This window comes from Perca fluviatilis, chromosome 18, assembly GCF_010015445.1.
Source record: "Perca fluviatilis chromosome 18, GENO_Pfluv_1.0, whole genome shotgun sequence".
Taxonomy (NCBI): domain Eukaryota; kingdom Metazoa; phylum Chordata; class Actinopteri; order Perciformes; family Percidae; genus Perca; species Perca fluviatilis.
This window is the reverse complement of record NC_053129.1, coordinates 21,075,812-21,090,037: the sequence shown is the minus strand read 5'-3', so window position 1 is coordinate 21,090,037 and position 14,226 is coordinate 21,075,812. Positions and strand designations below refer to the sequence as shown.

At 41.3% G+C, this 14,226-nt stretch overlaps 1 protein-coding gene across 12 annotated transcripts in view; it reads left to right on the top strand.

Moving 5' to 3' along the window:
* Nucleotides 1–14,226, top strand: part of syne1a (spectrin repeat containing, nuclear envelope 1a) — a 142,421-nt gene that overhangs the window by 64,775 nt on the left and 63,420 nt on the right. For all 12 annotated transcript variants that reach the window (XR_005636822.1, XR_005636821.1, XM_039780927.1 and 9 more), the window contains 8 exons: nucleotides 414–578; nucleotides 1,551–1,723; nucleotides 1,925–2,078; nucleotides 2,404–2,547; nucleotides 4,128–4,292; nucleotides 4,482–4,799; nucleotides 5,581–5,736; nucleotides 10,858–11,028. Coding sequence is in view for 10 of the 12 variants with exons in the window: in XM_039780927.1 (XP_039636861.1) it covers nucleotides 414–578; nucleotides 1,551–1,723; nucleotides 1,925–2,078; nucleotides 2,404–2,547; nucleotides 4,128–4,292; nucleotides 4,482–4,799; nucleotides 5,581–5,736; nucleotides 10,858–11,028 (1,446 nt within the window). In the remaining 2 variants the exon portion in view is untranslated. The remainder of the gene's footprint in view (nucleotides 1–413; nucleotides 579–1,550; nucleotides 1,724–1,924; nucleotides 2,079–2,403; nucleotides 2,548–4,127; nucleotides 4,293–4,481; nucleotides 4,800–5,580; nucleotides 5,737–10,857; nucleotides 11,029–14,226) is intronic.

The window sequence follows — 14,226 nt, the reverse complement described above, 5'->3', positions numbered from 1 at the left end:
AGAGTGCCCCAACAATGATGAATGAGATGTATTTACTTTTCCGGCTAGCTAGTGGAGCGCTATTTTTAGGTCCTCTTCCCTGCCAGGCATGGAAACAGAAATGAAATAATTTAAAATTGTCACTTGTAGATTGTTATAGTCTGCCTTTCTCCACCCTACAGTTACACAGATGTTAAAGATTTACAAGTAATGACTGCAAACAAAATACATTGTGTTGGTGCTGTCTTGTGGTGGTTGGAAAAGTCTCTGGATATGTCTGTGAGGACAAAAAATACAGTAATTTCAAATGCAAACAGAAATATATAAAGACACTGTTGAACCAATTGTGTTCTTAGTTTTCAACACAGTGCTAATCTGTTTCTCAGAACCATTGTAAGACATGTGATTTTAGTGCTGTGCTCTGATCTCTAAAGGACAAGGCTTCCAGGATTGAACGTATTGTAGGAGAGCACAGCCTCTTCTCTCAGGGCCTGAAAGAGCTCCAGGATTGGGTGTGTGAAGCCCAGAGGGTCCTCAACACCTGCATCTCCACCACCTCTGACAAGAGCGTGTTAGAGGACCGGATGTTACAGCTGGAAGTAAGGAGGGACAAGACGGGTGTGGGATCCCTTAAAGGAATACACCACAGTTTTCAGAGATTGGATTATTGGTTAATTTTAGATTCAAAAACTTCAGTGTGTCATGTGGACATTTTCATTGATTAAAGTGAGAAAATCTCACTTTTAGCAGCTTAACCTAAAAGGTAAATAGCCAAGTCTGGCAGTTTTATGTCCAATTTTACCCCTATATCAATCAAGCAATCCTACTTTTATATTATATATTATATTTTATTCATACATAAAAATGTAGCACAAAGTGCTTCATGCAACCCCCCCCACACAGACACATACACACACACAGACACACACACAAAGATATACACATAACTCAATTCCCCCCTCCTGGCCCCATTCACCCACCTACCCAACCACCCCTAAATTGCCAGAAATTATGTCATTCAAAACAGGAAAAAGCTGTATACTATATATATATATATATATATATATATATATATATATATATATATATATATATATATATATATATATATATATATATATATATATATATATAAACTATATACAAATTAAGTTAATAGGGAAATGCGGCACTACACAAGGGATGCTGTAGTTGACTACGCAAGCTATACTCAATTAAAGTAATTTTAAAATGATTAAAATGTCAGCATTCTTGCTTTGGATAATATTGCTCAACATAGTACAATAATGGTTGATTTGTGTTTCTGTGTAGTGTAACCATAGTTCAGCCATACCAGTTTAGGAGTTTTCCCTTGACACCAAAGTTGTACTGCAGCAGTATCTTGACACAGAGGAATAATTCAGTTTCAGTTTTTGGGACGGTGAACAGACAAATTATCTCCTAGGACCCATGCTGGGAATATATCCGGAAAACATGTTGCATTCCTTTAGTAGTGTGGAAACCAAAATTAAGATATTTATTTTAGACTTCAGATAGTTATTTTCTGTCTGTTCGTTCACCTCTGTCTGTAGGCCTTACTGGCTGCTCGTCAGGAGAGGGAGATCCAGCTAAAGATGCTTCTGACGCGGGGAGAAGCAGTCCAGAGGAACACTTCGGCTGAGGGGGTCCCAGTGATTCGCAAACAGATCCAGGACCTCAAAGACTCATGGGACTACTTGCTTTCTGCCTCCATTCAGTGTAAAAGGTTGTGATCATAAACAAATGAATGTGTCAGTCAGTTGATAAATGGGACTGGGAGCTGTCTAGTTTCACTTGATTGATTTCAGTTGGTTAAAAGGTTACTGGTGCAATTAGATCTAAATGAATGCGTACGTTGTCTGTGTGTGTTTTTGTGTTGCGTTATGTTTGTTCCCTGTGTGTTAACATTATTATGTTGATATAACAGCCAGCTGGAGGGCGCTTTGTCGCAATGGACCAGCTACCAGGAGGACGTGGGTCAGTTTGTGCTGTGGATGGACCGTGTTGAGGAGACACTTTGCTGCTCAGACAGACAGTACTCTGAGATGAGAGACAAGACCGCCAACCTGGGAAAGACCAAGGTATCACAGCTCGCTAATCATGGCTAGCTTTAAAATGCCATACTATATTTTGTAAACTTGTTTTTTGCATTGAGATTAAACCCTACAAAACATCCATTACATCTACAACTGTTTTTTTCTATTGCTAGAAGAATGGTAACACTTTTTTACAGAGCAGCTGCCATGTTTTTCCAATTTTTCTTTTTCTCCACAATGTAAAAATTACTTTTTTCAGTGAATGCTCTACTCTAAAATCATGCAGTTAAACACATTCATACCCAAGAGCCTCCTGGTGGATTTAGATGTACTACACTGAGTGTGTGTATGTGTTCTTATTTCATTCCAGCTTCTCTATGAAGAAGTACTGAGTCACAGCAGTCCTCTGGAGACCATTGCCACAAAGGGTTCCAATATGGCTGAACATTACACTACCCAGCAGGAGGTGCAGCAGCTGCAGTGTAGATACAACACCCTCAAAGAAAAGGCCAAGGTACTTAGGGTACACACAACAATATGGTTTAATGTTTCCTTCTGCATGTGTTTGAATAATAAATGACTTTTGAGAATATTTCTCTGAACACCCACTTTATGTTGTTTCATAAATCACTATTTTATTCTAATTATTATTATATAATATACACTCACCTAAAGGAATATTAAGAACACCCTACTAATACTGTGTTTGACCCCGTGTCGCCTTCAGAACTGCCTTAATTCTTCGTGGCATTGATTCAACAAGTTGCTGGAAGCATTCTTTAGAAATGTTGGCCCATATTGATAGGATAGCATCTTGCAGTTGATGGAGATTTGTGGGATGCACATCCAGGGCACGAAGCTCCCGTTCCACCACATCCCAAGGATGTTCTATTGGTTGAGATCTGGTGACTGTGGGGGCCATTTTAGTACGGTTAACTCATTGTCATGTTCAAGAAACCAATTTGAAATGATTCGAGCTTTGTGACATGGTGCATTATCCTGCTGGAAGTAGCCATCAGAGGATGGGTACATGGTGGTCATAAAGGGATTGACATGGTCAGAAACAATGCTCAGGTAGGCTGTGGCATTTAAACGATGCCCAATTGGTACTAAGAGGCCGAAAGTGTGCCAAGAAAACATTCCCTACACCATTACACCACCACCAGCCTGCTCAGTGGTAACAAGGCATGACGGATCCATGTTCTCATTCTGTTTACGCCAAATTCTGACTCTACCATCAGAATGTCTCAACAGAAATCGAGACTCCTCAGACCAGGCAACATTTTTCCAGTCAACTGTCCAACTTTGGTGAGCTCGTGCAAATTGTAGCCTCATTTTCCTACTTTTAGTGGAGATGAGTGGTACCCGGTGGGGTCTTCTGCTGGTGTAGCCCATCCGCCTCAAGTTGTTCATGTTGTGGCTTCACAAATGCTTTGCTGCATACCTCGGTTGTAACGATTTGTTATTTGAGTCAAAGTTGATCTTCTATCAGCTTGAATCACTCGGCCCATTCTCCTCTGACCTCTAGCATCAACAAGGCATTTTCGCCCACAGGACTGCCGCATACTGGATGTTTTTACTTTTTCAAACCATTCTTTGTAATCCCTAGAAATGGTTGTGCATGAAAATCCCAGTAACTGAGCAGATTGTGAAATACTCAAACCAGCCCGTCTGGCACCAACAACCATGCCACGCTAAAAGTAGCTTAGATCACCTTTAGTTCCCATTCTGATATTCAGTTTGGAGTTCAGGAGATTGTCTAGACCCGGACCACACCCCTAAATGCATTGAAGCAGCTGCCATGTGATTGGTTGATTAGATAATTGCATTAACGAGAAATCTTACAGGTGTTCCTAATAATCCTTTAGGTAAGTGTATATACATATTATCTATAATTATTATTCTATTGGACAGTATGACCTGTATGTTGAGCATTTTAGTAACTTCTCTAATAATCATTTTGAATTCATGTCTTTGTTTCACTTTCTTGTTTACAAATTTAAAGACAAATTATTTATAGCTTCAGAGTACATCACATACATTTTTGCTTACTGCTCAGATATACATATATATGTCCAAACTATTGTTTTGCAGAATGCAGTCAGTAAGGCCAAAGGGCTGGTGCTGGTCCATCAGGAATATCAAAGGGGGTTACATGTATTCGAGGACTGGCTGGAGCAGGAACAGGCCACTCTGGCCTCATTGTCCCATCCAGAGGGAAGCGTGGATACACTAGAGAATACACTGCAACAGCTACAGGTATTAATACTGTGGAGTTTTGTGCATAATATAATTGTCATGAACAGGGAGTGTACAAATGTAAGGGAAAGCTTCCTTGTATCAGTGTGCACACAAGGCATTAGACACCCTGGACTTTTGGTAACTAAACCACTATGAACTCTTCAATCACACTGTTTCTTTGTTCTTCCATTTTTATTTCCCTTATAGCTCCTACAGGAGCACTGCTCAAATGGCCAGGCTTTGCTTTCCTCTGTACTGACCAGCAGAGAGAGAGTAATCCCCTGGGGTATACCTCAGATCGAGGACCGAGCACTGGACACCGCTCAGCGGGAGTGGGGGGTCTACCAGGGCCGCCTGGAGGAGACACAGACTCAGCTGAGCTCCACACTGACCAGACTGAAGCAGATGGGCCAAAGGTTCCTGAGCCTGGCCCATTGGCTGGAGGAGATGGAGAAGGTCGCAAACATCAGACGTCATCGGCGGTCAGACAGAGGCACCAAGGAGACTCAGCTGAAGAAACTCAAGGTCAGGGAGAAAAGGGAAAGAGCTTTCAAATTTAATAAAATATGTGCTCTTTTTTGTGTGCAAGTGATAATGGTTGGAATCTCAATTAAAATGTGTGTTATAAATACAGTAACAGTGCAATGCACTGTTACTGTATTTATAACACACATTTTAATTCTAATTCTGAAGTATTATTTCTTTCCTCATTAATATTATCCTCTCCTGAAATATTTTCTGCACACCTTTTTCTCTTTCATTGGTATGCACTTACAGTAATAAATAGCATTAGTCAGCAATAACACCTGGTTTTACTGTAGACCACACATTTACTTTAATTTAATATTTTGGACAACAAGCAGCTCACCTTTATTCAATACTAATTTTAGGCCCTAAGTAGCTGCTAATTTACTTACTCAAAACACAGCCACAACAATATCCAAGCATATAATAAGATTTTGCCTTCCGAAATAAAAGTTATGCGGCATCCCAGGGTCTTGCACTTTAATGCATCACTTTTCCTACTTATGCATACACCACACACAACATGCGTTTGAAAGAAAATAGCAGGGGACAGAATATTTCCCTACAGGGTCACCTATCTTTGGAGCACGCTTCCTGCCAGTGTCAGGATGTCAGACAGCCTGAGTAGTTTTTCTTCCTTGTATTTAGAAGTTTTCCTTTTACCCCTGTTTGCCCTTTTATTTCATAACAAAAACATAATTTACAATTAAATCATAAATATTTTGACTGGATTCCACTAGCATGATGCTAATTATACATTTTCTATGCCCCTTTTGAACAGGGGTGTCTTGAGGCAGTGACTTCACGGCAGGGAGAAGTTGATGGCCTCTCATCTCTGGCCCAGCAGGTTCTGGAGGAAACCTACATCAGTAGTCGTGTCAGCGGTACTGCCACCCAGCTCACTGCCCGCTACCATTCCCTGCTGCTAAACATACAGGTTAGGCACTGTCTGCTGTTAAAGTGCCCATATTATGAAAAAAACACTTTTTTTCTGGGATTTGGGTGTTATTTTGTGTATCTGGTGCTTCCACATGCATACAAACTTTGAAGAACAAACATCCATGCTGTTTGGAGTGAGATACGGGTTTCTGAATGTAACCTGCTTTCAGTCTCTGGGTGAGCTGTTCAAAATCTGCAGGGCTTTCTACGTCACTAGCCGAAACGAAGGGGCTAACCGCGTAGCATGCTAGCGCTAGCATGCTAGCTCGTTCTCAATGGCAAAACACGGCTACAACACACACTAGTTCCCCATAATCTACAAAAGACCTACTTACATGTCCCTGTTCTGCAGATATTCAATGCAAAGTTGGAAGTGCGCCCTCGTTTAGAAGAAGTCTCGCGGATAATACTGCTTTGTAACTGGCCGAAGTTGTTTAAACATCTAGCTAGCTGACATGATCCTTACCTAGCTACTGCGACTGCCAACAAAGATGTTACAGCAGTGAGATGTCTCACCCAACTTTTGTATTCATGAAACAGCTAAATTTCAAAGTGGCTTGTTTGGTGCATATTTTTCCATGTAGCTCTTAGTCTCGGCCCTCCTTCGCTACCAGATGGATCTGACTAAGGCATGGATACCCGACCCGAGGCCGACGGGTCCCGACGGTATCCGACGGGTCCCGACGGTATCCGACGGGCCGGGCCGGGTTCGGACAGATATTTAGAAATTATGGTCGGGGTCGGGTCGGGCTGGGTCACATCAGCGCGATAAGGCATTTGTTGTAAAATGGTGCTGCGGCTCCTGAGAGCTCAGTGTGTGTGTGTGTGTGTGTGTGTGTGTGTGTGTGTGTGTGTGTGTGTGTGTGCTCATCTGTTGACATTTCCGAATGCCTTCCAACAGTTGCTTAACAAAAGCAGGCTTTCCACACAAACAAACGTAGCCTACATGTGTCATTAGTATGAGGAAAAAAAACGAGATTTTAACTGTGTCGGGCTCGGGTCGGGCTCGGACACAAATTTCTTATTACCTGTCGAGCTCGGGCCGGGTTAGGTCACGGCTCTGTCGGACACGGGCCGGCCTCGGACAGAAAAATTCGGCCCGATCCGGACTCTAGCTCTGACCCATGAGTTTGCTGTGGGGCAGGGGGAGCTGCCCCCCTGGTGGCTGAAACGGATAATTGCATTGTTTAAAAAATGAGTGGAATAAATACGTCTGGCATGACCAGATATTTTATAAATATCTTAAATAACACAAAGCAACTAAATGGTGGTAGGTAATACATCTGATTTCATATACTGCTTTAGTAAAAAAAAAATTTCCTGGCTGACGATGGGAGCAGAAGGACGTAAAAAACGAAAATTACTGTTGCACTATGTCTGGACATCTTACCGTGCCAAGGTTGCAATAAAGGTTTCCTAAATGCCACATTTGAAGTCAGATTACTAATTGATTGCGGGTTTTGTGTAGATTTGGATTTACGTTTATTCCGCTTTGTTTAAACGGCGAAGTGGAGGAAACCTAGTGACGAGTCCATAGCAACCAGTTTGTGTGTTGAATGTTACCCAGAGTGCCTTGCTGAATGGCCTCAATATTTTTATTGTTTTATTTCATGTGAATACTAGTTTACTAGAGGAGTAACTTAGTATTTGAAGTAATGCAGTAATGCAGGAAGTGTGCATTTAGTTTCCATGCTTATTGTGTTTCCACAACTATGTTAGTGTGTAAATCTACTGTAATGGCCACCACACAATAACAGAGGAGTGTGATGCGTCAGATGAGAAAGCAGAGGTTTACTCACATATGTCATGGCTGTAAAAAAACAATGGAAATCTGTATATATATTTGCCAAGTGCAAACCAGTGCAGAAGATATTGATAAATTGTTGGGGGAGGGTCATGCCTTTTTTTCAGATTGTTTTGGAGGGTCATAGAAAGATTTTTACTGGCGAGGGGAGGGTCATGTCAATTTTAGCTAAAGGTCCCAAAACTCCTCCAGTGCCCCCTTAAATAAATAACGAACAATTCCTAAATAGAATTATGAACCTGAAAATGAGCATAATATAGGCACTTTAAATGATTTATATAATTACTTACTGTGAAACTGAGTTTCACAGATACTTTCACTATTTTGTCAGAAAAACAAGCATTAGTTCTTCAAAAAAAATCCGTGAAAGCACTTTGGGCCCTATCTTGCACCCAGCGCAATTGCCTTTGTACACCAACGCATGTATCATTCCTATTTTGCACCCGACGCACAGCAGACTTTTCCATCCACAGACGCACGTCGATAAATTAGGGAATGAATTTGCGCTCCCGGGGGCGGTTCAGCGAAAAGAGTAGCTGTGTTCAGGCGCAAATGTTCCCTGGTTCTATTTTGCAGTTTCAGAAAACAATTCCGCCACTGACCAGGAAAAACCTGGTCTAAAGTCAGTGGCGCTAGTCTAAAGTCAGTAGCGCGTTATTCAGATGCTATTTTAGGGGTGCATCCTTGGCCATAATGTAGCGTGAAAAAGAAAAATATTACTGAAAATGCGCTTTAGGTGTTTGGATAGATCAGGAGGCACTTTATAGTATACAGTCCTCAAAAAGTTGCAGCATTCTTTGTGGCTTGTTGTGTTTTACACAACATTTCCATGAATCATGGATGTGTTGATGACATAAATGAGGAAATATTAGAGGACTTAAGGAGATGTGATGTTGAACTACGGCGGGATTGGACACTCGATGCGCTCCTGGTGGAGCGGGTGGACGGAGATGGAGAGGGGGGAGGAGGAAGGGGCACAACAGGAGCAGGTGGTGCGTTTGGAGGCCCACGCTCCATGGCTGCAGCAATCCTCTCCAGACTTGAGGAGATGCGCCCGAGAGGCCGCAGCAACATCGCCACCCGGCCAAGACGGGCATTTATTACTTTGCCGCATCCTGGACAGCTCCCGCTGGCGTGCGCCAGGGCAAATCCGCCGTTATAATAGCAATCCGCCATGGAACAAGCGCGCCTGCTCTTAAAGGGAATGTGAGATGACGCTCTGATTGCTTATTTTCACGTTACACCCAAACCACACCTAGCTACTTCAGACCAACCCATTTTAGATTTGCGTCGGGCGCAAGACTCATTTATCCCGCCGGTATAATAGCAACAGCGCCCAAGATCCACCCACAAAGCTACTTGCGTTTCACGTTTGATACTTGTGTTTCAGATCGTTAAAATAGGGCCCTTAATCATTAAGATAGTACAGGCTAAAAAGTAATTTGCCTTACAGCGTGTTAAAAATGATTCCCATATATTTTTTTTTATTTTGGTGAGATGTTAAGTCCATACTCCATATTTTCCGAGATCATTTGGCTAGTTAACAGTGTTTCCTAAGAATGTTTATTTAGAAGTTTGAGCTTCTGTAGATAACAGTGTTCTCATTATCTGTTCAGTCATTTCTTCTATGCTAACAACCCAGTTCTTCTTTAGATATTCTAAAACTACTAAAACTTAGAAAAATTAAGTTATATGACCTGCATTCTTGAAGAAGTACAGCATGTAGAAGTCACTGGGACCTCTTATACCTAACGCTTATAGTATCCATTCTGAACAATGTTATTTTGTTTTACTATGACTGTATATTAGGGTTAAAAAAATGCCCCTAGTGGTCAGGAAGTCTGGACACATACAATACCTAATTTCTTGTCCAGCAGAATATTTTCCTGGAAGATACCAATCTGTTCTTATGAGTTAAGATAAGTAAAACAAAACATAAAGCCTTAATCAGCTGGGTATAGGTTTAATTCCTTTTGTGTTATACTGTCTCCATGATAAAGATAAAATGTGTAGCTGTGTGTATTGCCATTGGGGTCTCTGCCCACAGTGGGCTTCTCACACATGGTTATCTCTCACCATGGAAGTTGCTCCAGTGAGAGTTTGTACTTTGTTTCTGTAACACCCCATTGAAGTAGCTTTGAGAGTTATGCTCTGTATACTCAGATCCAGCCTCTCTATTTGTCTGCTCCTCTGGGGGGGGGACTAAAGGAAAATCAATGGGGCTCCTCTGGTCTGGGGCTAAATCTGTAATTAAACGCTACAGAAGGCAATCTCACACTCCGCACCAGGAGTGAAAAAGCTTTGCCTGCACTGCATTGATTTTTACACCTTCAGTAACACATAGGAGTGTTTGTGTGAGTGTCTCCCCCTCATTCCCTCACGTTGTTCCTCTGTCTCTGTTATACCCACACCCCTTCCTTCCTCTCTCAAAATTGACTCAAGCATGAATCTATTTACAGTCATGCCAGTACATATGTATGCAGACACATCACTTCCCTATCATACCAAGGATGCCTGTAATTATACTCTGTGAAGTGGAGGCCACATGGGCTTGAGGTGGGAAGCTGTTACCTCTGTCTAGTCAGAAAAGGTGTGCACTCAGCACTATCTGCTAATTGGAGCTTCTCGTTGTTGCAAGTTGAGTGAATAATGTGTCAAACCTGCAAGAAACCCTCTCCATCCTCATGGTGCTATTGACTTAAAATCTCAGTCAAGTGGATAATGTGTGAAAAACATAAAAACCCTCTTCACCTTCTAGTAAAGCTATTGATATTCTGCAGATGAATGAGGAGGGGAGAAACTGATATTTTCTGTTTTGATGGTTGATAAGAGAGCTTTTGGTCCTTGGTGGCCAAGGTAAGACAGCTGAGGCACATCTCACAGCTTCAAAGAAAGCAGTACATGTTTCCTGAATTTTCCTCCCCCCAAATACAGTCTGAAGAGTCTTGCCAACAATTCTAACCTCTGAAACAAAACGGCAGCAGTAGTTGAAGTGAGGGTTATTCACCTTCACCTGTTAAATATAAACATACAATTAAATATAATGTCAATATGGTCGGGTAGCTTAAATATCTAGTTAATTGCTAAGTGAGAATACAAAAATCTCAATATATATTGACTTTCTATTAAATATCAGATATACTGTAGATGGTCAGTCTTGTGGTCTATGGACACATATGGAACACCTTAAATTTGGTGTTCTTTACATATTTTATTTACAGTCAGTCATTCAACAACAACAAAAACCTGTAAAAAACCTAAAGTGAGTATATTTGTTAAACTTTGCTTCTGACCTCTCATCCATTCATTTTTCAGGACACCATCAAGCAGCTTAAGGAGGAGCTAAAGAGCATCGAAGAGTCTGAGAACCTTTGCATGTCCTTCACTGACTGGCTCAGCTCCACTCAGAAAAGCTTCACAGCGTTAACTGACACTTCTGAACCCCTGGACCGGGTCGCCATGGAGAAGAAGATGAAAAAACTAGAGGTATTGATTTACCTCAATCTGTACTGTACTTGTGGCTTAAATGGTTTCACAGTCACAGTTCTGAACCTCCATTTATCAGTGAGGCATTTGGATGCAAGGTGCAGTGCAGAGCTTACACCTCCCTAAGCAGGTTGCAATACATCAGCACAGAAATTGAGTATTACCATAGAAAACTGATGAGTAAGCAAGATCCCTGTTCGTAGTGGAGAATTTGAGCACAAACTCATATGAGTCTAATATCCAAGCCACCAAAAATGTCCTTGTGCAATCTCATACAGTACCTGTTAGTAACATGAATTGTGAAGATTTCTTTTGGCAGCAACAATATGCTTGGCCAGTAAAATATGCATGAAGCTTTCAAAACATTCAGTGTACTTACAGTATATATTTGGATAGAGCTTTAAAAAAAAACTCACTGTCGTGGCATAATTGTAGCAGTTTTAGCTTTTTGTCAAATGGGCCTTGGAGAAAAGTAGCCTTGCTCAAAAATGCACAGAGTGCAATAAAAAGAAAACCACCACTATGGCTTGCTTGGCATAGTTCATATCGAGTGTGTAGTGTAAAGGATTGGATGAGTATGTGTGTATCGATCGGCTCATTATGAAGACAAAGCGGGTGCGGCTTTAGAGGAAGTGTGGTAGCAGGGAGAGACCTCCCACTGTGAAGTAGAGGATGAAGAAGCGCCGGTGTCAGGAGCCTGCTGGCACAGACACTGTAATTGATGCAGTGCCCTTACCGCTTCACACACACACACACACACACACACACACAAAAAAACACACACACACACACACACACACACACACAGACTTCTCTTCTCCTCTATCACTCGCTTCATATCACAAAACCAATCCAAAGTACTAACTAACAAGCTGCAGCAAACTCAAACCCATAAATCCTCTGTGATTTCACACATTCTTTCCACTGCCTTTCTTTATGTATCACTACATCTCATCTCTCTTTGTCTTCCTCACACACATATCCAGAAACGCATTTACAGACACACACATAGACATTTACAATACATCATCTGGTGTGGGCTTTGCAGTAATCCCTGTCTGGGATCAATGCTCTGTCTCTGCATAGGGACTGAAGACATGCTGTCACCACATGTCCTTCCAGCACTGCAGATAATGCGCAAGTGCTCTCCCATAGTGAGAGTTAGAGGGCTTTTCAGTGAGAGATGCGATGATTATGCATTGACACAAAGACCAGTAGTCAATAGCTTTGTCAAGGGCCATTAGTTGGATTTCGACTTCATTTGATCCTAGTTGAGTTGAGTTGTAACTGTAAAATTATGGTCATTAAGAGCTCTAAAAATGAAAGTATACTGTACCATGGTAAGAGATACACATGTTTTTTCAGAAAGGCATCGTTAGACCCCTTGAATTGGACAATGTAGATAGTTTTGTGTATTTAAATAACTAAAATCCTCACATTTTACATTTGACTCTGTCCCTATCCAGTGTATATTTTTATTTCTTTAAATAAAAAAGATAGTAGTTGTATATTTTTTGTTTTATACAGTAGTTTTCCCCTAGAGTGCTCCAAAAGCACCCTTCAATCACTGGCTCCTACAAATATTATATACAGTGCAAAAAGGAAAAAGGCTTTCTCCTTCTCCCAATTAACACCCCCTCCCCTCCCCCCCGCCACCTTCCCCTTCCATAATTTTGATTTCACTTGCATTTCATAAATGTTTAAAGTTCTTTTTCCTGTTGCTTTATGATGTACACAGTCAGGGTTTCTCTCCAAAATGTAAAAGTAAGCAGGTCCATGTTTAAATTTCTTATTTGGCATTACAAATAGCTACAAATAGCACTTGAACAAAAAATTATTATTTTACAGTTTTGGCTCACCCGTTTATGCCTGTGGGAATACAACGTGACGCTTTGGCACTGCAGTTTGCTGCAGTCCATACATTTAAAGCAGAGATACAACAACAGCAGAGCTAACTGCTGCTCACAGGTTCACCTTAGTAATGTCTTACTTGTGTTAGTCATCGACTGTAACTGATGAACATGGTTGTCAGCAACACATTAGACGTGTTACAGTTAATATAATAAGAAAATGGAGCCTGAGAACTGAGGCAGAATAAGAAAATCATCATTTACACTAAAGGCACAAGACACTTGACATGGATAATTGGGGCTGACATGGTACAAGACAGTTTACATCATAAAGGGCACACTGTGTTCAGGACCTAATATATAATGTTCACCAGACTGTAATGTCTACTACTGTACTGTATCAGTACTACTACTCAGTAGGAGCCTAAGCAGGTTTCTAGCCTTCTATCAGTGGCTAATTTCATCCAAAGACCAAACTGTATAAAACCACTGAATTATTATTTTGTCTTTGCTTGAACAATTCAAACTGAATTGAAATGTGAGCATTTTTTCATGTAAAAATAAAGATCATTCAGAGGTTTGAATGGTTCCTCAAATAGTCTTGGATCTAAAATACACAATTTGAACCAAATCAGATCCTGCAGAACAAAATCTTGTAAGTTTAATTCAACATGTGGACAACCAGTAGTGTTGCTAAGAAGGATACTCATTGTCAGGTGGGAGATGAGAGAAGATGTTTCGATATGAAGTGAAGATAATGAGTCACACAGAACTAAATCTACTGCAAATGGCAATTACCGCAGACTTCCTTGTTTTAGCTCACATGTTAACCACACAGAATTATATGGAAATGAGATGTATTGAGTGTCTCCTATTAAGGCCTAAGGCAGGGACATCGGCATTCTGACTGGAATGATGAACATGACATAAGCTCCATATTACAGCAAGCAGCAAACATGGATGTGTGTGTACAGACACAGCTCTTGTTATATTATATTATTAGCTGCAGTAGCTGGAGGTCTGGGGTTGTTGCAATGTGAAGCTACTCTGTACTTAAGCAATAATAGACTGATGATGAAAGCTAGATGGCGTCCCATCGAGTGAAGGTTTGTGTGTGTGTGTGTGGTGTGTTGTGGTTGCCCTGGAAACCCCCGCAGCTATTGTTGCCCGTTAAGGGTCCTTATAATTGGGTCCTCCTTTCATATTATTCACTGTGGTTTCTCCACAACATGACCTCCAAGTCTTCTCTACATCTCACCATGCAGGTGTCAGCTTACCTGGTGGGTTCAAAGCCTTTCAAACACACTGCCAGGCTGGTCTGGGTGACTGGGGCAGCACTGGAGGTGAA